The sequence below is a fragment of the Semicossyphus pulcher genome, unplaced genomic scaffold (assembly GCF_022749685.1).
Source record: "Semicossyphus pulcher isolate SPU_LCO1_2020_fin unplaced genomic scaffold, fSemPul1.0.p SCAF_24, whole genome shotgun sequence".
NCBI classification, from domain to species: domain Eukaryota; kingdom Metazoa; phylum Chordata; class Actinopteri; order Labriformes; family Labridae; genus Semicossyphus; species Semicossyphus pulcher.
The window spans coordinates 8,868,170-8,889,455 of NW_027211698.1; the positions used below are offsets into that span (position 1 = coordinate 8,868,170).

The window sequence follows — 21,286 nt, forward strand, 5'->3', positions numbered from 1 at the left end:
CTTAGAGGCCATTTTCCGCACTGTGGACTACTCACCAAACCTAACCCTTTAATTGGTTAAACATGCTTAACCGTGCTAGTGGCATAGGAAGCCTGTCTGACCGTCCACTACTTTCCCGACTCAGTAACCAATAGATACACTGTAATGTAGTTTTGTCCAGACATTCATGGTCCCAAGATGAGGCATCATACAGACTTTGGTTACATATGTCAGTGTTTCCGCTTAATTATTGCCGACGCTGCTTCAGATTTCTAACCTGTCCTGAAGTTGCAATTAAACGACGTTCGTCGATGTCATTTGGTAACGATCAATCAATCGTTTTGATCGCTACGTCATTAATAATGTCCCTCGTGCACACGCAGCTCACGTGCTGTTTTGAATAGCGAGAGAAAATATTTAACTTTTGTAACTTAATTAAAGAGACTGCTGATGAAAGCAGTCAACAAAGCAGACAGAGAGAGGGGGGCGGGGCCAGCAGCTGTGCAGAGAGCAGAGGTGCAGGTGTGTTGGGGGACTGAAGCAAAGCAAAGTGATCAGGTTAAAGTAAGTTGTGAATTAAAACTTAATACAGTGACGAAAAGAGTACAATTAGAGTGTGTCTACATGTGATGTGCTTCTCACAGAAATCATTGATATATGCGATAGGGATGCACGATATTATCGGTTCCTTATCAGTATCGGTCGATATTGGCTTAAAAATGAACTATCGGATATCGGCCAACATGGCGATATCCGCCGATATAATTAACCGATAAAATAATGGGCTGCTGCATACTTGATTAAATGGCAGAAGAGAGTTGATGATCTCTGCAATTAGGTGTGCAGGAAAAAAATATCGGTATCGGTATCGGTAATCGGCTAAATGAGTTTTAAAATATCGGCATATTGGATATCAGCAAAAAATCCAATATCATGCATCCCTAATATGCGAGTAATTACGATCAATGCTGAAAAAATATCCTAGCAGAAACACTGGATGTACATAGTTCACAGATGCTGTATCCTAAAGACCCTGGTGTTTTGTCCTATCCTGGCCACCATGATGTTGACATTTTGGGTTTTGAGTGAAATGCTTCAACAGCTATTTAAAGGCTTGACATTTGCCACACAAAAAGACCTTTCATCTAGCGCCATCAACAGGTCAAAATATATGAATGTCCAATACTCCCTGCTGCCCACATGTTAGGATATATTGCTCTCACCCTTTCAGGAGATGTTCCATCGCCTTAAGTGATCATTGGTGGAGGATAATGAGTCAATTGGTCAATGTCCAACTGTTATTGCGCTTAGATTTGTCTTTCCTAGTCAATATTGACAAGTGTACCACCCTAGATTTGCTTCTACGGTTTGCTACGTAAAGGTTTTAATATATATATATTATATTTGACTTTTATGACATCTTAATGTTGCATTTATGGAAGATCACTTATCAGTTTACCCTTTATTAGACTGCATCTTATCAGCAGGTTTATGAGACAGGGTAAGAGAAGGAAATTAAGTTGAATCCCTAAGATGCTGTTAGAGGTGTTATAAGCAACACAAAAATAAGCGGTTTGAAGTCGTAACAAATGTTACTTTGTCATTATTTCAGTTTTGACAACAATATTGAAAAGTTAAGCTCCTTATACGTCTGTAACATCCCGAACAGGAAGCTGTTTTTGATTTGTGTTTGCACAGTTAAAAAATGCAGTTTGTCACCACCAGCTGTCCATCCAATGAGCATATTATGAGCTGTAATACAATTTAAGTAATGTTGTCACTCCCTTTAATGCGTGTATGACTCAAGGGCAGGCCTACCCTTTACTGTATCACTGCTGTGAGTCAGTGAGTCGTGCATGCTGTGCGACAGAGATGGAGAGGGGGGGATGAAAGAGAGGACAACGATTTGTGTCATGGATGAACTTCTTTTTATGGACTGAAATATAAGTGGATTTGGGTTAAATTAATACGGATAAACATGCAAAAGAAACCAATGGAATCTTACCAACATGTAGGCCGTAAACCGCAGGGGAAAAACTAACACTTTGTATAGAAAGAAAGCTGTCATGTGCGACAAGGAAAAATAATTGAACAGAGGCTGCCTGCGCAAGGAATCTACTGTATTCATTGCTAAAACAAAAGGTCGTAAAAGCAGCATATGCCGCCTTCTCTCCAACCCCCCCGTGTCTGTGCTGGTTGAATTGTTTTCTCAATGGACCAGATGGAGGGAGAGCTGACCAGGACAGATGTTTCACTAGACACTCTGTGTTTGTTTGTCTTAGAGTGAAGCACTTAAAAGAGAACAGGGAGACGATAAATTGAATCTGAAAGGAAAGTGGAAAGAGAGGAATAAATTGAGAGCTAAAATGTTTTTTTCTGCCTTTGTTTAAAATGGTTCTTTCTTTATACAAAGTAGATTTTTATCTCTCTTTTGGCCTGGACAGAAGCAAATGTAGCCTTATTGCTTATTTTATGTTTGTGATAAATTTCAGTACCGGCATGTTGGTGATACAGAGTATTTATTCAATGGTGTAAAAATCCCTCCTCCCACCACCCCAACACATCTACCCGCTCTCAAACTCACCCACAGGTACCCTTCAGAACACCCCTTCAGAACATCCCCTCAACCCCCCGCGGTCTCTGTTCAAACTTAACACACCACACTTCACCACTGGAGTACTGATTCCTGAGGCACTGAGATCATTCGGTTGGAAATCTGTGATGCTGCATCTCTCCAGAGGCTAAGGGTTTAGGACCTCGCTTTGTTTATCCTCGCTGCAGACAGTTTCAGCATTACTATATCACGAAAACAGGCTAAGCACTGATGAATACTAAGTGAGTGAGGAGGGAGCCAGCCTTAGGCTATCATTTTCTTTGTTGTGGTTAAACCAGAAAGCCAGATCTTCCTCTGTTTGTCAAACAGGGTTAATTTAGAATCATCATTAAGTAACAGAACTAACTAAGAGGGATTCGATATCCAATAATAAAAGATATTATCAAGGTTGTTTTGTCCCAAACTTCCTGCACATATGTCTGTAAATTACAATATGTCCCAATAAAGTGTCCTCAAATAAGGCGCTGAGCCCTTGCCCTGACTTTTCACTGTGTATAAGCCGCTTACAAAACAGCACTGTTGGGAGGAAAAGTGAAATGCCTAGGCAGCACCATGGCCAGCGCCTCTTAACTCTGAGGCAGAGTGAGCTCTTTTATGCAAACAGTGTGTGCGGGAAAGCAAAGCAAAGACACTCTGGGCTGGGGAAGATATTTCAAACAGGACAGGCTGTGGCCATAGGCTGTCCTTTAATGAGACACGCGATACACCTGCGTATGCTGTACTTGACGTCACTCCTCCGACACTCTTGGGCTCGTGACCCGGAGAAAAGTCACAGGTGCGCCATAATTAATCACTCATTAATTACAAAAGTAGGCTAACTCTTTAAAGTTGTATGTCGTCTTCGTGATTAATTGCCTTCTGTGTTAAATTTCGCTGTATTGAATTATAAAATGAAAGTGTCAAAAAAAAACCTTAAAACACCTGCTTAGTGGGAAATATTACAGTCGGCAATGATGGGAACACACAACCCGTCGTGTCAACACGTTTATCTCTTCTATCATCTCAGCTACAAACTCCGTCTCTGTCCAAATTCCGAAAGGTAATGTAGGCTAACCCTTTAAAGTTTTATATCATCTTCGTGATTAATTGCCTTTTTGTTAGCTTTATTGCATCATTCACATCATAAAATAAAAGCAAGTGTCTTCATTTTTGGCAGGTAAACTCAAGCTAACTGGCAGATAAACTTAAGCTAGCTAGCAGTTAAACTTATGCTAAGTAGCCCCGTCGTGTGACAACATTATGTCCGAAAATGAACTGAGAGAAGATTTAATATCGGGATAATTATTTTTAAGTGTAATAAGATAAAATGGAAGGCAATTACACGTTAATGTCGCTGCTAACTCTAAGCTCGCTCGTGAGACTAAACAGGGAGCATGCTAGTAACGCGTTACTGTACTCCGTTACAAGGCAGCCCTGCCTCCTCTATCTCTCCGTCTGCCGCTTTGTCTACGCACCCATGTGGGTTTTTCCCTTCTCAGTGTCTGTGCTGCGACTCTCCGGTCCGTCAGTCCTCTCAGCCATTGGCCTCAGAGACCATCACTCTTCCTTTCACAACAATAGACCCCCGCGCGCGCACACACGCACACGTCCACTCACGCGCCGACAGAGCTTTCGAGGAGCGACGGGGAAATGTTGGTTAAGCTGCGGTTTACCGACTCCTTTCTTTGCAGCTTCACATCGGCGAGGAGCGCAGGGAAGCCTCTGCGATGCGCTCAACCGGGGACGCGTCGGAGTTGAAATAAGGGAAGCACGGGGGGAAAACAAGGCAGAGGGGGGGAGATTTTCTGGCGAGGATGACTGATTGGTGACAAAGAAAACGGGGAGCCCCTCTGGCTTCGGTCGTCACCTGCTAGAACTTGACGGAAGGCGTTCAGGGGGACCGGCTCGCTCTTAGGTTTTTTATCATCTTTTATTTTGGAGGGGAACCATGCCTGTCCGGAGGGGTCATGTTGCGCCACAAAACACATTTTTAGGAGTAATTATCCGGAAATTCGAAGGACAAAGTGAGTATCTCTCTCCCTGGTGCCCAGTGCTGTGTGGGTGCGTTGTTTTGTGCTTGCCTGCCTTTTGTGTCTGTCCTGCTGCATCCTGCATCCTCAGAACAATTATTTAACCATCAGCAAATAGGCCTTCTTTATTAACAACAAGGCTTGTGGTGCAGATACACTACAAAGTGCTAATTGTATTTTTCCAGTCATTTTTGATAAACTACATGTCAGAGGTCCATTAAAAGTCATTATAAGTTAATTATCCTGCTGCCTTATCAAGCTGTTTAATAGTAGTGCTGTGCCCTCCTGCTCCTGCGTAAATTGTAGTTTAAAAAGCTGCACGAGGAAGAAGGATTACGGTATTTAATTACTTTTAGATCATATCCCCCAAATACATTCATTGCCCCTATTAAATCCTCCAGTTGTGTGGAGTTTACAGGGATTATTTGGAGGTTGTGATGCTGCACACAAGGCGGGAGCGTCATCTCTTGTGCCATAAATCTGCTTTTCTAAGCAAAAAATGGACATTTCAGATTGAAGGTGCAATAATCAAGCTTTTATAATCACGTTATTAGTGTAAACAATATATATTATGAAGTTTCATTTTGTATCCATATTAATGGAGGAAAATCCCATGTAAGCCCATTACATGCGCCTAGCTGTGAATGTTTTTGTACAATGTTTTCACGTCATCATACCCCTGTGTTGTTTTAATGCTTTTATTTACATATCTACGTGTTTAATAACTAGTTCCCCTTCCCTTATGTGCCCCTCCACAGATAAGAAATTCATCATAGCCAATGCCCGGGTGCAGAACTGCGCTATCATCTACTGTAATGACGGCTTCTGCGAGATGACGGGCTTCTCCCGGCCGGACGTCATGCAGAAGCCGTGCACGTGCGACTTCCTGCACGGCCAGTTCACCAGCCGCCACTCGGTGGCCCAGGTGGCCCAGGCGCTGCTGGGCTCGGAGGAGCGCAAGGTGGAGATCACCTACCACCGCAAGGATGGTGAGTGCACGAAATGCATTATTTCTCGGTCTCTTTCCCATTAAGGAAGTGTGCTCCATGCTGCGCACGACAGACCCACCTGCAGGTGACTTTAAAATATCTTACACTCCAGGTACACAGGGTAATTTTTAGTTCTGAGTCGGCTCTATCTGGAGCATTTTAGAGCAGCGAATCACTGAGTGCACCCATTTAGAACCCAGAGGGGGAGGAAGAGCAGCTGTGAAGGTTTTTCTTTGCTGTGAAGTCCAGTTTTGAAAGGATGCAGGCGCTGCGTGGCTGTGAGAGATGTTCATTAGCCTGCGCTGGATAGGGCACCCTGCGAAGGATGTAGCTCACTTCCCTGAAGACTACTGTGAAGATAGTGAGGCGTGTGGTTTCTCTGCTTCTGCTCTGCACCTCTCCAAAAACACAGCATAGATTCTCTACAGTGTCGTGCACATAGTAAACTCCTATCTGTAAATCTTTAACATACTTTACATAATCTTGTGTGCATATGCTGCTTATGAATACTTTATGCAGATCATGACTTGGCATGACAGCTGGTATTGTTTTCAAAGCGAGCTCCGAAGTGAAAGTTAAAACCGGTCCCATCATTGTGCGCTTTCAAAGGGAGTTCATGGGATGACCTCTAACAATGACGGCGTGTATTCGGATGATTAAGCCTCCTTGCATAACGTTTAAAGACCGGCGAGGTTTCACTTTGGCACCAATAAGGATTAATAGTTTTATAAGGCCGATGTGTGGGGATCACCCACGTGTGCTTCTCTGGTGTTTGTTGTATGTAGGAGAAGCCCTTTAGGTCTCATTGAGTTTTATTTTCAGTTACTGTTAAAGGCATAGTTCGGATTTCTCTTAACGGGGTAGCAATAGTAAGTCAATTACTTACAGTAGATGGAGGTCAGAATGGCCCCTGTTTGGAGAAGCCGCCTGAGTAAGCTAAGCTATGTAGTGACACAGACAAATGACTGTATATAAAGATGGACGACGCGTCTTCATCTGCTCTACAAAATTAAAGCCAAAATAGCCCCCGTGGCGGGCGCTGCCATCTTGGACTGATGACATCATTTCGAGCCAGAGCTACGCAAACATACACTTAACGTATCGGGAAAAAAAACAGCAATGATCCCGCACGTCGGCGTGTTCTTGTGTCGGTCTGACAGACGCATATCAAACAGATCGTCTGCAGGAGCCGTATTTGTCAACAGAGCTGTCAATCATCCTTTTTATAACATCAAATAACTAATTAAATCTAAACGTGTCAGAAAAATGAACACTTGGACGTAAATCAGCATGATAAGAACTAACTATAACGACAGAAACCATGTTAGAGAAACATTTATTTGACGTGTATTTTGATTTTATAGTTTGACTCATGTCCCATCTGTTAACATGGAGGAGGCGGGCTTTATGACCTATACTGCAGCCAGTCAGCAGGGGGCGATAGAGAGGGTTTGGCTTCACTTTTAGGGAGCTGTCATACCGTCCATCTATTTATACAGTCTATGCTTCGGACTGACATCAAACTCCACTCGGGCTAGTTACACTGAATATATAAACATCAACACTCTACACACAACACAAACAATTCTGGCTTTGCAGCGATCATCTTTCTCATGAGGATTATATTTAAACATTGTCAAATAAGCCAGGAAAACACTTGCTGAAGAGCACTGCTGTACCCAACGATCAGGCGAGCGGACGCTAAAACAAACAACTTATCAAACAAACACAGAAACTTTCCCTCTCTCTCTTAAGGCCTGTCTCCACTTGCAAAAGTTATTTTCCACTTGTATTTTGTCTCCATCATTAACTGGTTTTTGTCTGTGCAACTAATTTTGTATGAAAAAAAGAAGCAAATGACGTAAATAATACAGGACAATTGACTGTTTATCAGACCATGAATGAGACTTGGACACAACACCGGCCGTTTATTGACGTTAGCGGGCTACATTTTCAAGTTAGGCTAGTGTTGCGCACTGTTAGCGCTGTAGGGGAGCTGGAGACATGCATTCAGTTACAATATCACTGCACCTCTGACCTGGTGCATTATCAAAATGTTTACAATCAGAATTGACCCCAAAGAAGTTACATCATGTTCTTTTTATTTAACATGACAAACACACAGCAGTCAGCACAATATTAAGCTTTTTTTCCAGTGTCAGATTTTTAGTCTGCACATCTGGCTCATGGCTTTAATTAAAAGAACTAGGCTTCAACTTGTGCGAGATTTGGCCATGAGATCTCACAATGCGAAGAACAAAACCACACGAGACTGAGCGATATGGGGAAAGACATACTGTACAACAACATGCCGAGCAGAATATACACTCGCGGCCAAAGCCGACGTTAACAGAGAGTAACATGAACATCAGTGCAAAACTAACTTAAATATTAATGGACGCAAGCACGATAATAAGAGTCCGTGGACGATCACAGATGTCTCCGTAGTTGCTGCAGTAAACAAGTCCAGGCATGTCTCCCTCGCTGCTGTGTTTCGGGGGGATGCGCTGAGTCGTGCTGCGTTCAGGAGCGCTCAGAAACGTGAGTGATCAGACACGTTTTTACACATATTTTTAAAGATCAATGTCTGGCCCCAAGACTGACATACATAACCGGTCATTAATACTCTCAGTGGTTAACCGTTGACATCCCTATTTTACAGTTGAGAACACCTAGTCTCAAAGGAACTAAAAGGACTTTTTTAGGCGGCTTAAATGTAACCTCGTCCACAGGGGTTCATAGTTTAGCTTCCGTGTTGTTATTCCTGCTTCATCTCTGCCCTCTCCTGTAGGTCACACAAAAGCTATTGAAGTTGCCTCATACGACCCCGCTTCAAATCTATCTAACTTTCCCTTTTTAATATCGCAGTGTGTGCGTCTTATTTCTCATCAAACAAAAATCAATCAACCGCACTTAAGCTGAGCCCATGGGGTACGCTACATTTCATAACATTGCAGCAGTGTTTTTGTCAGGTTGAGTGTTCCCGATTATTGGAGCAGAGCTGGAAAGTGAGCTGAAACAACATGAAGTGATACAGAAGGTTTCTTATCTGGAGAAAGGGTTTAACTATATCTCTGCTTACAAACGGATGGATTGTCTGATGGATAATGAAACATATCTGCTGTCTGGGGGATTTGTTTTGACAGTTGATGTGTGTGTGTGTGTAAATCAAACTCAGGTAGAAGGAAACCCACAGAGAGAGAGGTGGCGTAGATTAGGTCAAAGACGGTTTACAGAACAGCCACAAATGATAGTATCCGTGGAGACGTGGTAGAGCGGGGTCAAAGGTTGAAAGTGTGAGATAAGGTTACAGAGAAGAGCTTGCGGGAAAAGGCAGAGGAGGATGTCAGGTGGTTTTTGAGTGGGTTTTAATCTATTTCTCCCGAGACTGTCAGTATGAAACCCATAGCCTTGTTTTATATCGTCCTGACTGAACTTTGACGGGACTGAATAAGCAATACAAGAATCATAGCATAGCAGTCAGTAGTGATGTCAGATACCTGACTCATAGCTGGGTCTGTGACAATGGGGTCAGTACTGGATGGATGTTTTCTGGACTTTTGAGGCCAATACTGATTTGAGAGGGAAAATATTCACAACAATACAGCCACCGATATTGTGGATATTTAAGGGGGGGTATTATGCTAATTTTAAGCTTCCATATTTCACTCTGTGATACCTGCGGAGTAGCTTAGCATAATTTACAGTTAAAAAAAACTCTGCCTGCGTCCCTTTAAGAAACCCCGCCCCTACAAGCCCGCTTTCTTCCAATTGGCCAGCTCTCCGAAGCCTGCCGAGGATTGTGATGTCACAAAGTGCAGCGTGTAGAACAAACTGTGTGGGGATTACTCCAACTTACTTTTACCTACAGATTTGAAACTTCACCCACGTTTAGTCTGGACATCCAACATCGTAACATTGTATACATGTCTTAAAATGTGACACACCATAATATCCCCTCTTAAAGGGCCAGTTCGCCAATTTTCAACCTCAGTACTATCATGTTATTATGGGGAGCTAATGTCATTATGGTAGGAAAAAAATGCAGTTTCGCTCTGTGCCTTTTGAGAAGCAGATAGTGAAACTGCATTTTTTCCCTGGGCCCTGGAAAACCTCCACCAGACTACGTTAAACGCGTAATCTGGCGTGGATCTATTGGCTCATTTGCAAAAGATGAAGAGAATCACAGTAGGAGCATGATCTGGGACACATTTGAGTGACACCTGAGTACAATTCTTAAAGGGCCAGTTCGCGGAATTTAACCTCAGTGTCGTCATGCTATTATGGGGAGCTAATGCCATTATGGTAGAAAAATTGTGCCTTTGGAGGACGCGATCCGCTTCTCCAATGGGCCCTGGAAAACCTCCTCAAACGCATCATCTGGCGGAGGCCAGGGAGCTCGCTAAACTACACTTCCTCAATCTAGGAAGCCCGCCTCCGATGTCATGTCTCGTTCAAAATCGTCAGGTTTGAAATGTAGACTGCAGACCTGAAGATTTTTTAGACGATCCACCGGTATATTCTCGTAGTATTTTTGATTCTGTACCGCTCTGAGCCATTTCCTGCAGCGATCAATGTCCTTGACTGGAAAACGGTAGTATTTCACTCCAGCGTCTCTCGCTGTGCCGTTCCTTTTAAAGGGAGGGTTGCAATGCACGCTGGGTCTTGTAGGAATGTAGAACGGGCGAAACCACGAGCTGTTTGTACAACTTTCTCCACAGCTACGGCGCCAATTTCAAATATTATTGCTTCTATTGATTACAGAGAACACCAGCTTTGACTGACAGTTTTTCCTGGGGTGAACTGCTTCTTTAACATTCTTATAAATAGGCCAGACCGCTCAGCATGTTCTGCAGACAGTGCTGAGATTATTTTGAACGATGCAGTCAGATCCCACTCTGCCGGATAAACGATGTGATGACATCATTTATAAATCACTGCAAGTGGGGCGCTGGTGTAGCTCAGTCCGTAGAGCAGGCTCCCCACATGGCCCTCGACACAGGGCCGCAGGTTCCACTCCTGCCCCCGGCTCTTTGCTGCATGTCTATTCCTCCCATATTTCCTGTCTCTCTTCAGCTGTCTTACCTAATAATGGCAAAATTTATACTTGCATTATATATTCTGAAAAATAAGTTTTCATAATGGCCCTCGAAGGGAGAACTGAGCTTCCCTTAACACATGAAAGGAGCTATTAAACACTACGTGATATCAGCAGGTACCTAACACCCTTGTGTTCATATCAGCATCAGGACTGTAAAACATTCCTTATTTCTAAGCACCTTCATGGAACGTCCTCCATTGATTTTCTCCTGTTACGTAGACGTGTTTTCAAACCACCATCAGCGCTCTCCCTGTAGTAAACTGTCTCTTTTCCCTCTGAGAATATTTGTTGAGCTAATTAACCTAAAACATGTTTGATCTTTAAAGACTGCTACATTTTCCAGCAAATATTTAATCACTTTTACTCTATTAAAGTTGTGAATGGAGGATGTGCTCTCACACTGGAGTGTTTTCAAACTCTACTATTATGATTTAAGTCGCATAAAGAACCCGTAAGAGTCTGAAGCCTCTCCAGGCCGGCGCATTGTCTGCCAAACCGAGCCGGGGGTTCAGTCTGCATCGACCCGCGGAGCAAACAGCTTTAATGAGGACACAAATACCTTCATGTTGCATTGATCTTCAAAAACCGGTGCATCGGAGAGAGGGGAAATCAATGACGGCCAAACGCCCTCCCTCCACTCGCCGGCCCACGGGGGACTCGAGTCCAAAGAGCCGGTGGGCTTCTTACGGCCGGACCCCGCAGCAGGGGAAAAGGCCTCATTACCATTCTGTACGCTGGGCCCCTAATTACCTCCGTGTTTTCCTCTCACCTGACTCAGAGCTTCTCCAGGGAAGGTCATACACCTGCTTCCACAAGGCAGACGGCTCTTATGATCTCCTGTTTATAATAAGCAAGTACGTACGGACACTTTAATGAGACTCATCCTTTAGCTTGATCTTATATTTCACTCCAATGACGTGCTGTGTTTATGCATGTTAGAAAAGCTTTGTCTGTCAAACACTGTCGCCATTTATTATCTGTGACTGTGCAGCATAGATTTGATAAATGCAGACGCGTTCTGCGTCGTCACACTTTGACATCAAAGTACACCACCACAAAATCCGCTTTTTATTGACAAACATTGCAGACGTGCCAATCAAGATGCAAACCTTTGATGATTGACGATCTTTACTCTTTGCACTGCGATATCACCCGTCCCCACTTTGCAGCTCATTAATCCTCCTACGCAGTTTGCAGTCCTACGTCCTCTTGACCTGCTGCCCTTGTTAGGTTGGAGTTTGATTAACGCGTGTGTCCACATCGATAGGGGATGTATTGGGTGTCGGCGGGATGATCGAGGTAGGCGATCTGTTACGTGAGGTGGCTTATAAGTGAGGGTGTTCCTGTTAAAGGAGCAGTTCAAAGCTCAGTCAAAGCTGGTGTTCTCTGTAATCGATAGATGCAATAATATTTCAAATTGGCGCCATAGCTGTGGAGAAAGTTGTACAAACAGCTCGTGGTTTCGCCCATTCTACATTCCTACAAGACCCAGCGTGCATTGCGCCCCTCCCTCTGAAAGGAACGGCCCAGCGCGAGACGCTGGAGTGAAATACTTCCGTTTTCGCTGCAGGCAACAGCTCAGAGCGTTACAGAATCCGAACACGACGAGAATATACTGGTGGATCGTCGTGACGATTTTGAACGAGACATGACATCAGAGGCGGGCGTCCTAGATTGAGGAAGTGTAGTTTAGCGAGCTCCCTGGCCTCCGCCAGATGATGCGTTTGACGTAGTCTGTTGGAGGTTTCCAGGCCCATTGGAGAAGCGGATAGCGTCCTCCAAAGGCACAGAGTCAAACTGCTATTATTCCTACCATAATAGCATGATAGGACTGAGGTTGAAAACTGGCGAACTGGCCCTTTAACAGCGGCGGCAAGCCCTTGTGCTGGTTAATGCTGTGGCTACATAAACGGACAGTTTACAGTGCGGACAACACCTGCAGCGCACACGGCGTGAGGTTGGAAGTAGGACAGGAAGTAGGAGACGGTGAGCTTTCGTGCTCACAGTGCTTTACAGTTTACAAGCAGGTGACACACAGACTCTGCAGCTGAGCGACTTTTCCTTTAGATTAGCCGTTAAAAAAGAGAAAGTGGCGAGTTTTCTTTTTGCACCGAGCAACAAAAAAAGTAACAAGGTGAAGTATTTCATATAAAACATGAAGACAAAAGACGAGGTCGATGTAAACAATGTAGAAATCACTGAAAAAGGTCCTTAAATTAAATATGAAGTGTTCAGGTTTCAACTCTTTCCCTCCGTCTCTCCAGCACTCACTCGGCTCTCAGCCCGTATCTCCTATCTCTATTGTCCCCTGTATTGGAATTCCCGGGGAAATGTCACTGCGGCGAGCTGATTGCTCTCCTCCTGGAGGACCACTGGGGCTTTCTGCGAGGCAATCTTCCTCCCTCTAATCCTCTGACCCGGGGTCTGCGTAAACGCATCGCCCGCCGTCCTTTACAGGCCGTGAAGGAGATTCCGCTCGTCAGCACAATCTCTGGCACATTCTTAATGCTTTATGATTTGTGCCTTTTGCCTTCCGCTGCACATATCTGGATGACCTCTGCGGGGGCGCCGGCTGTCATTAAAGTGGCAGAAGTTTATCGCAAAGTCCCTGCGTCTGACATTTACAGTTTACTGCACTCAGGACAGCTTTCTCAAACTTGTGTCATTGTGATTTCGACTCCTGTTCACATCTTCCTCATGTCGTATTTTACATAATTACTCTGGTATATTCTTTAAATAGAGCCTCTTCTTAACTCACCCAGCACCTTAATGGACAGAGAGATGCATTAGTGCTACTTTGCTTTGCTCTTTGCCGTCTTCATCCCACATGTTTTTTAGTTTCCATCTGTCACCAATGAAAGAAACGACCTGTGCCTGTGAGGGAACAAGAGCATACTGCACTCATTATGCATAATGTAGTGCGTGGAAGACGGGCAGACGCATGTACGTGTTTTATTTTATTTTACCTTTTAACTAAAATCACGTTTTTAATATCTTTAAGATGAAACTCTTACATTTAAATTAAATAAAATGCCTTTCAAACTTTCAATAAATCATTTACCATCAAAGTGAAGTGAGTCTATTTATAGAACGGGCAGACCTTCGCTCTGTTTCTCAGTCACACACTCTCCTGTCAATCTCTTGGAAGCGGTCACTTTAAGGACCACGGGACTATTTTCTCTGTTACCATCTGTTAGGTGTGACTGTACACGGCAGTACAGCGGCCCGTGCAGCTTTTTTGTAGTCATTTTCAACGAGAGGGACGCTTTTTGCGCGCTGCTTTTGGGTTGCTGAGCACCTCGCATTTTTGGGGAAACGCTCTGAGCGGCTCGAGTTGAAAAAGCAGAAACGCGGCCAACGTTATTGGTGTTTTTTGTCATTGTGCAGTGGGATGAATGGAGAGGCCGGCCTTCTGTGGGGGTGACCGATGGCCGTGATCTTTCCTCTTTCTGAGGGTCTCATGTACCCATATGGATCTCTCTGTTCCCCTGTGTTTAATGGATTTGGGAACATCCTCTCACCCTCCATCAAAGCCAGAGCACGTGCCCTCCGCCTGTTTTTAATGCAGATAAAACTAATCTATTGCACACAAAGTTAAGTATTTTAGCTAGCCAAATAAATGGGAACAGATCTGTCAGTTTACCAAATAACATTAATGACAGCTAATGATTCAGTGGTTGCCTTAAAGGGATAGTTCAGGTTGTTTGAAGTGGGGTTGTGTGAGATACTTATCAATAGTAAGTGTATTACATACGGTGGATGCCGGTCAGCACGGCCCGGCACGGAAGCTAGACTGTATGCCGCTGCAGATGGGGTCACTTTCACACGTAATTTATCCACCGATGAGGACGTCTCACCTAAAAATCAGTAGTGGTCTCGATTGTATGCTATATTTGAATATTTCACAGCGTTTCACTTTTCAGTAAGAACGCCTCTTTGTTTGACACTACCCCACGATGTAGTACACTCACTGTTGATAAGTATCTCCTACAACCCCACTTCAAACAAACCGAACTATCCCTTTAACAACAGTAAAACCCGAACCGAACCGTACTTCAACAGAAAAGGCAGTGCGTTGCGCCTCACGTTTTTACAGCCTGTGAAGCGCGTTTTGTCCGATTGTACGACGGAGTGTTCGGGCCACATTAAAGAAAATGGAGAATACGAGAAAAAAGTCTTAATTTTACGAGAATAAAGTCATTTAAACTTTTTTTTTAAACTTATTTTATTAAAATAAAGTCGCAATTTTAGACTATTGTTAGCCTAAATATTATAAATATCAGAAGAGCAGCCGCCGCCTGCACTAAAATGAGGAGCGTGTGAAGTATAACCTCACAGTGAACATCTTGTGAAGTTCTGCTTGTAAATGATGCACCTCAGGCTTAACACAACTTGAGCCGGAGCTGTATTTATTGAACACACCTGGTAGCATGGAAGCATAGCATACATGAACCTCGCGAGAACATGCGAGGTCTCCTACCTAGTGATAATGCGCAAGCACATTACACTTTATATCAATACATTAGTAAAGGTTTCAAAAATAGGAAATATTTAATCTCTCGGAACATCAGCACCACTTTGTCATAACTACCAGGACTCTGAGAAGTGATTTTATTTAAACATAACTCGTGATTTTAGTCGTTTTAGCGCAGGCGGCTGGCTGCTCTTCTGATATTACCTTTCAAAATAAGATACAGGCTAACCATAGCCTAAAATTACGACTTTATTCTCGAAATCTTTTTTTCCTCAATGTGGCCCTAATACTCCGTCGTATGATTGCGACCTAACTCCGCCTCAGTTGTTGTTAACTCTGCCTACTTTTAAGCCATTTGTTCCGGACGATCACCGTGTCTCTCCATCTCTCATACCTCTGGCTCTGTAGCTGTGAGTGACAGCTGGACTCAGTCATGAGGGGTGCACTCGCTTTACAGATGAGTGGCGCCGTCTACTGTTGTGAACGTATATTAGCCTTTAAAAGTCGAGACCCCGAATATAAACGATCTCACTTTTTCAGATGTATGTTGAAAAAGCCGTCTTATATTCGGACCAGTGCGATACTTTGTGAGGTGCGGGGCGTATCAGATGTTTCAAACAGCAGGCTGAGAGCAATAAGGAAAGACTTAAACATACTGTAATGGCTATCGATTCCTTTACCCTTGGCTCATTCACTCCATTATGCGGCCTTACAGTAAATGTTGGATCTTATCCAAGACTTTAGGTTTAGCTTTTCCTTTTCTCTTGGCAGGGTGTTGTAAAAGATCGCCCCTTGGCCTATTTAAATGCTAATGCTCGGCTGTGTAATGAGACAATAAAGTGGAGAGAAATTGGATTTGCGGCTCGGGCCGATCTCTTCTTATCTAAAACAAATGCAAATGAAGGAGCAAAAGCTGGCCAAGAAGCTCTGCACCTTATTTACACCTGTTTGAATAATGCACTCAAGTTTTAACTACACTTAAAGCTGCAGTCAATTTCCCTACTTTTATTCCTAATGAATGCATTCACTGTGAATAAATTGCCCATTAAGAGGGAAAGTATTCAAACCGTCTTGTCTTACGGAAAGCTCTAAAACTCACTGAGTAAAATAAACAGTTGTCGTCGCTGCGGCGCAAATTTACTCGCCGTTTCTGCCTCGCTCATTCAAACGGAGCCGTCGTAGCCTCTCAGGGTCCTCGCTGCATAAAGGATCCATAAGCTCAACTTCATGGTAAAGAGGCTCTCGCTTGCAAAAAGCAAATGAGACTGAAAATGTCACGCTATAAATAGATTAAAGTTGGTTGTGCTTCGGCGATGCTCGCTCAGATTACACAGTTTTTTTTTCTTCCTGGCATTTAAAGTGAAAGATGGAAATGTAAGAATGCATCACTCAGGGGATGGAGATGCTACAGCTGAAGTCATGTGTGTAATGGAAACATCAGCATCAGAGCCTGTTATTAATTAACCACTCTATTACATATTTAATGTACACATCTTACACTTCTTATGTATTATTAATTCTTGCATTAGGATGCAACTAAAGATACATTTAATGCTTCTTTTTCCCCAGTTTATTTTGTGTTGGACCATAACATCATAGAAATCCCAATGATTTTTCACTTCAAAACCTGGCGCCTACATTACCCATGATGCTACTCTTCTGGAGCCGAGTGCCGACTTTAAACTACGCCCTGTGCACCAGTTAGACTTAAGCCCTGTTTGTGTTGCACCCGGGCGTATCTTTTACGCCTGGGATGGAGCAGGCACAAGTTTAGAAAGTCACACAACGGAAAAAACAAACGGAAAAAGTAAAGGTTACAAAACTGGAAAAAGCCGCTGTCAGTCAAAGCTGGTGTTCTCTGTAATCAATAGAAGCAATGATATTTGAAATTGGCGCCACAGCTGTGGAGAAAGTTGTACCAAGAGCTTGTGGTTTCGCCCGTTCTACAATCCTACAACACCCAGCGTGCATTGCGCCCCTCCCTCTGAAGGGAACGGCCCAGCGAGAGACGCTGGAGTGAAACACTACCGTAAAATTTTCAGGTCTGCAGTCTACATTTTAAACCCGTTGGAGAATCGGATCGCTACCATACCATAACGGCATTAGCTCCCCATAATAGCATGATAGGACTGAGGTTGAAAATTGGCGAACTGGCCCTTTAAAAGAAAAACACATTGGCAGCATGTCTTGTTGTTTTACTTTAAACGAGAGAGGGTCATCCGTAATCGGACCAACCCACTGGAAAGTGAGCTGAACAAAAAGTTTCGTCCTGTTTGAATTAATCGAAGCGCTCTCCCCTCAGCTACGGAATATGTCCGAAAGAAACGCAGCGCTGTCCTCGCCCTGCAGGTGCTGATTCTGCTCAGACTTGATGCCAACGCTGCCTTTCAAAACACTTTGGGGATGTAATAACTGTACATCAGACATGGCATGCTCATCATTATTGATTGCAGCAGTGATCAGTTACCCAAAAGCTTTGTTGTGTTGTTCAGTTTTGCTGTGAGAACATTTTAAATGTTCTGCAAACAACTCTGAGTTTCCTTATTTAGTTGAAGTTTTTTTTCCTTCTATCTTCTGTAGAAAATTTGATTGGAGATAGAGAGTGGAGACGTGTGTTGCTTGGCAACATTCCCTATTGGTGCATTCGATGTAACTTGTTATCAAGAAAGTCGGACGGAGCAGAAAAGACCAATTTTTTTTACGCCCAGCTGGTGCGCTCGCCTCCAGAGATTCGAGTGAGTTATGCTAGTAGCGGCTAATGTAGCCTGTAGCTTTTAGCCTTTAACCAGCGATTTGGAACAATCAAACCATTGGATTTTCTTATATTTTCACTTGTAGTCTCCCAACGCTGACTAAAATGACATTACTGGAGGCGTATAATTCTATCAGCCTTCAAACAGCTCCTTGTGTAGCCATAAAAGGCTTCATATAGCTTTTTTCACACATGCATCGCTTATGAAATATCACTTAAGATCATTGGAGTTCCCTCTGAAGTTACTGAATCTGGCAGAATTCTTCTTCTGCTGATGCCGCTGTGAGAACCGCTCTTAAGAATAACAAGTAACCAGCGAATGAGACTCTTCAGCCTCAGAGGAAGCCAGACGTGATGACTGATGATCACAGGACTCGGGTTATTTGCCTGAAGCAGCTTGAATGCGACGGTGTGACTCGGGAACTGAAACCGCTCTCCGTTTAAAAACCCCAATTCTTGTACATCCGCCGCTGTGCAAACAAGATAAGCTCTTATTCTGTTTCGCCTGCAGTCTCTTCAGGTTCAGCCGTGTTTGCGAGCGTTCAGCGGACAGCTTGTGTCTGTGGAAGACATATGCATGAAGGGAGATAGGAGGAAATGAAGGAGAAGAGAAAGGGAGGGATGCAAAGACGGAATTTGGCTCATGAGTGAGACAGAGGGAGAGAAATCAGGTGCAGCTCAATATCAGATTGGACGACCTCTTGAATCCAATCCAGCGCCTTCAATTACAGCCGGCCCTACTTCTGCCTCCTCGCCCTCTGTCCGTCTCTTCAGTAATTCTCCCACCCAACAAAGCCATAAGGGATGGAATAAATATGCGAGTTTCCGGGCAAATGGTGTGTGACTTTGAATGCGGCCGCTCGGCTCGGCTCTGCTCGCCTCTCATCAGTTCTCATGAGCCTGAGAGAAAGCAGCGTAATGAGCAAAGCCCCCCACTCTCAATCTAAAGTGACACGGACAGATCCGCGCTGTGGCCAAGGCTTCGATTTCCTCTACGTCCATGCCTCACGGAGGATCTCATTTATAACCGGTCTCATTGGCCTCTCCGGGCTGCCAGTGAAGAAGAAGAGGCTGCAGGACTACAGATTGGTCGTTTACAAGAAAAGCACATTTGTAGCCACTCTTGTTGCCATTAATGTTTAGCATGCCTCACTGTTACATTTTTAAACCATTCAGGTGACTCTCCTCCTGTCTGTCACACCCTCACTTTCCCATCCCTATAAAAAAAAAAAAGTGTCTCTATGTGCAGTACAGCGTAGTGTTGTCCTGGCAACTGCTGAAAGAGCCATGATATATCCTCATAACACTCAAATTCATCCTGGCACGTCTGCCTACGGGGCTCAGAGCCGGAGAAGAGAAGAGACTTCTGGGAACCAGTCGTACGATCGTGAAAATGCCATCCAAGCAGAATCTGAGTCAGTCAATTAAGTAGTGCTACCAATGCAAACACGCAAGGTAGCGCTGGTTTGTTTCCCAATACATGGTTGGCTGGTTTAGGTTAGGGTAAACATCACAGGGTCATACGTTTACTTTTGGTTTCACCTTTGGCTTGAACCCTTGTCCCCTGGGTGAAGGCCCTTTGTTGTTGGGTCCATCCATCGCTCCCATTCGCCACCTCAAACAGACTTCCTCTTTCTGCCTACTACATAACTTAGAGCCATTTCTCTGAGCGTCAAACATTACTACCGTTACCATAACAGTTGGTTGAAAGCCCGATGCCGGCTTAACAAGTTCATTGACAAATGAGCGCTGCAAGATAAATAGTAATTGCAGGACGTGCAAATTAACTTCAACACGTAAAGCTGCTGCTTTACCGTTGCTCGGCGCAAAAGGAGTATTCGCCATTTTCTCGTTTTCCATCACTAATCTACAACAAACGCTGAGGCTACATATATGGCTGGTAGCGCACACACGGCGTGAGGTTGTGTATGCCGCCAGGAAGTAGTAGGCGAGCTTTTGTTTCCCAAATTTACCGCCACTGAGCTAATCACGCTGATTAAACATACATTTGAATCTCGTTAGAAATGGAAGATGACATACCGAATAACGTTTCGCTCCAACTGAAGTCTCTCTTCTTTTTCATGTGGGTGTCAGAGTCTCTGAAACAAGAGTGTCTCAATCAAGAGTGATAGAAGTAGGAGACAAGCCCATAACAACAACCTGGGATCTGAATGCCGTTAAAACTCATGCCTATTTTAAACTACATAGGAATGATCTTATAGAAGTGTTTTTACATCCGTCAATGCCTGACACAAGGCGCAGATACACCTACGTTTAATTGCATCTATCAGTCCACACTGACTCTGAGAGGCGCGCCTGTGACCCTGAGTAACCCTTGAAATAACAAACAACAGAAACCTGTCAACAACAAAAGAAAAGAACTGAAGCATTTTCAGTGACATAAATGAGAAAATAGTCAGTTTGCCCTCAAATAGATTTTAATTAAAATTCATGAAACCTTGCTCTCTTGCTTTTCAGGTCGTTCTGATCGATAACTCATTCCTTCAGGGCCCATCCCCCTTTTCCACCGTCCCCCTGGTGTCTCATTCTTTACAGTCACACATCTGACTCAGTCATCATGACAAGTTGAATTAAGTACAAGGCTGCTCTAAAAAGGTGGGAATCGCAGGATAACTCACGATATAGTGCGCGATGTGTGGCCTGTGATAACGAGAATATCGAGATACAGCGATTCTGCGATAATTGACACATTGCGAGGCGAGGCAAAATTGCAGGGAAATCTATTTAGAGTTCAGAGATTTAAGTCACTATGTATCGCCGAATGAGGTAACACAATGGTGATTGAGCCTATGGCCCACTGATGAAAGCCTTTGCATTTGCAGGATTACAGACTGGGTGTCTGGTGCGAGTTTCCCGGAAAAAATCACAAGCGGCGCAGCTAAGCGGCTGCTTTTCTGCTCTCTGCAAGTGTTGCGAGTAAACAGTAATCTACTATGGCTGAACAAACAAAGAAAAGATGGATGACTACAGATACAACTTCAACAATAAGTGAAAATCCAAAGAGAAAGAAACAAATTCGACGCTCAGATGAAGCAAACAGTCTGAAAAGGAAAGCGACCGTCAGCGAGGAGAATCAAGAGTTACAACCGGAGCCAACCGTGGACGTCACACATGCGACACTGTCTGGATATCTGGGAAGTGTGCTCCTGCAATTACCGTTTATTGCCACAGGTGCCGCCAAAGAGAACGAAACAACTTTAAAGTAACGATATTTGGCGCCAACCTATCGATAATTATATTGCACAATATAGGACTACGATATATTGCAGTATTGATATTTTGTCCCATGCCTAAATAATATCCAGACTGATGCAATAATTCTGACATTAAAGACTAAAATTGAGAGT

The 21,286-nt window shown here is 43.8% G+C and overlaps 1 protein-coding gene across 1 annotated transcript in view; it reads left to right on the plus strand.

Annotated features, from left to right (window-relative positions):
• Window positions 1-4,203: 4,203 nt before the first annotated feature.
• The window catches only part of LOC138603722 (voltage-gated inwardly rectifying potassium channel KCNH7-like), an 85,687-nt gene continuing 68,604 nt past the window's right edge, over window positions 4,204-21,286 (plus strand). Inside the window, exons 1-2 of the mRNA XM_069675618.1 lie at window positions 4,204-4,596; window positions 5,361-5,591. Of these exons, the coding sequence (XP_069531719.1) occupies window positions 4,521-4,596; window positions 5,361-5,591 (307 nt within the window). The 5' untranslated portion in view covers window positions 4,204-4,520. The remainder of the gene's footprint in view (window positions 4,597-5,360; window positions 5,592-21,286) is intronic.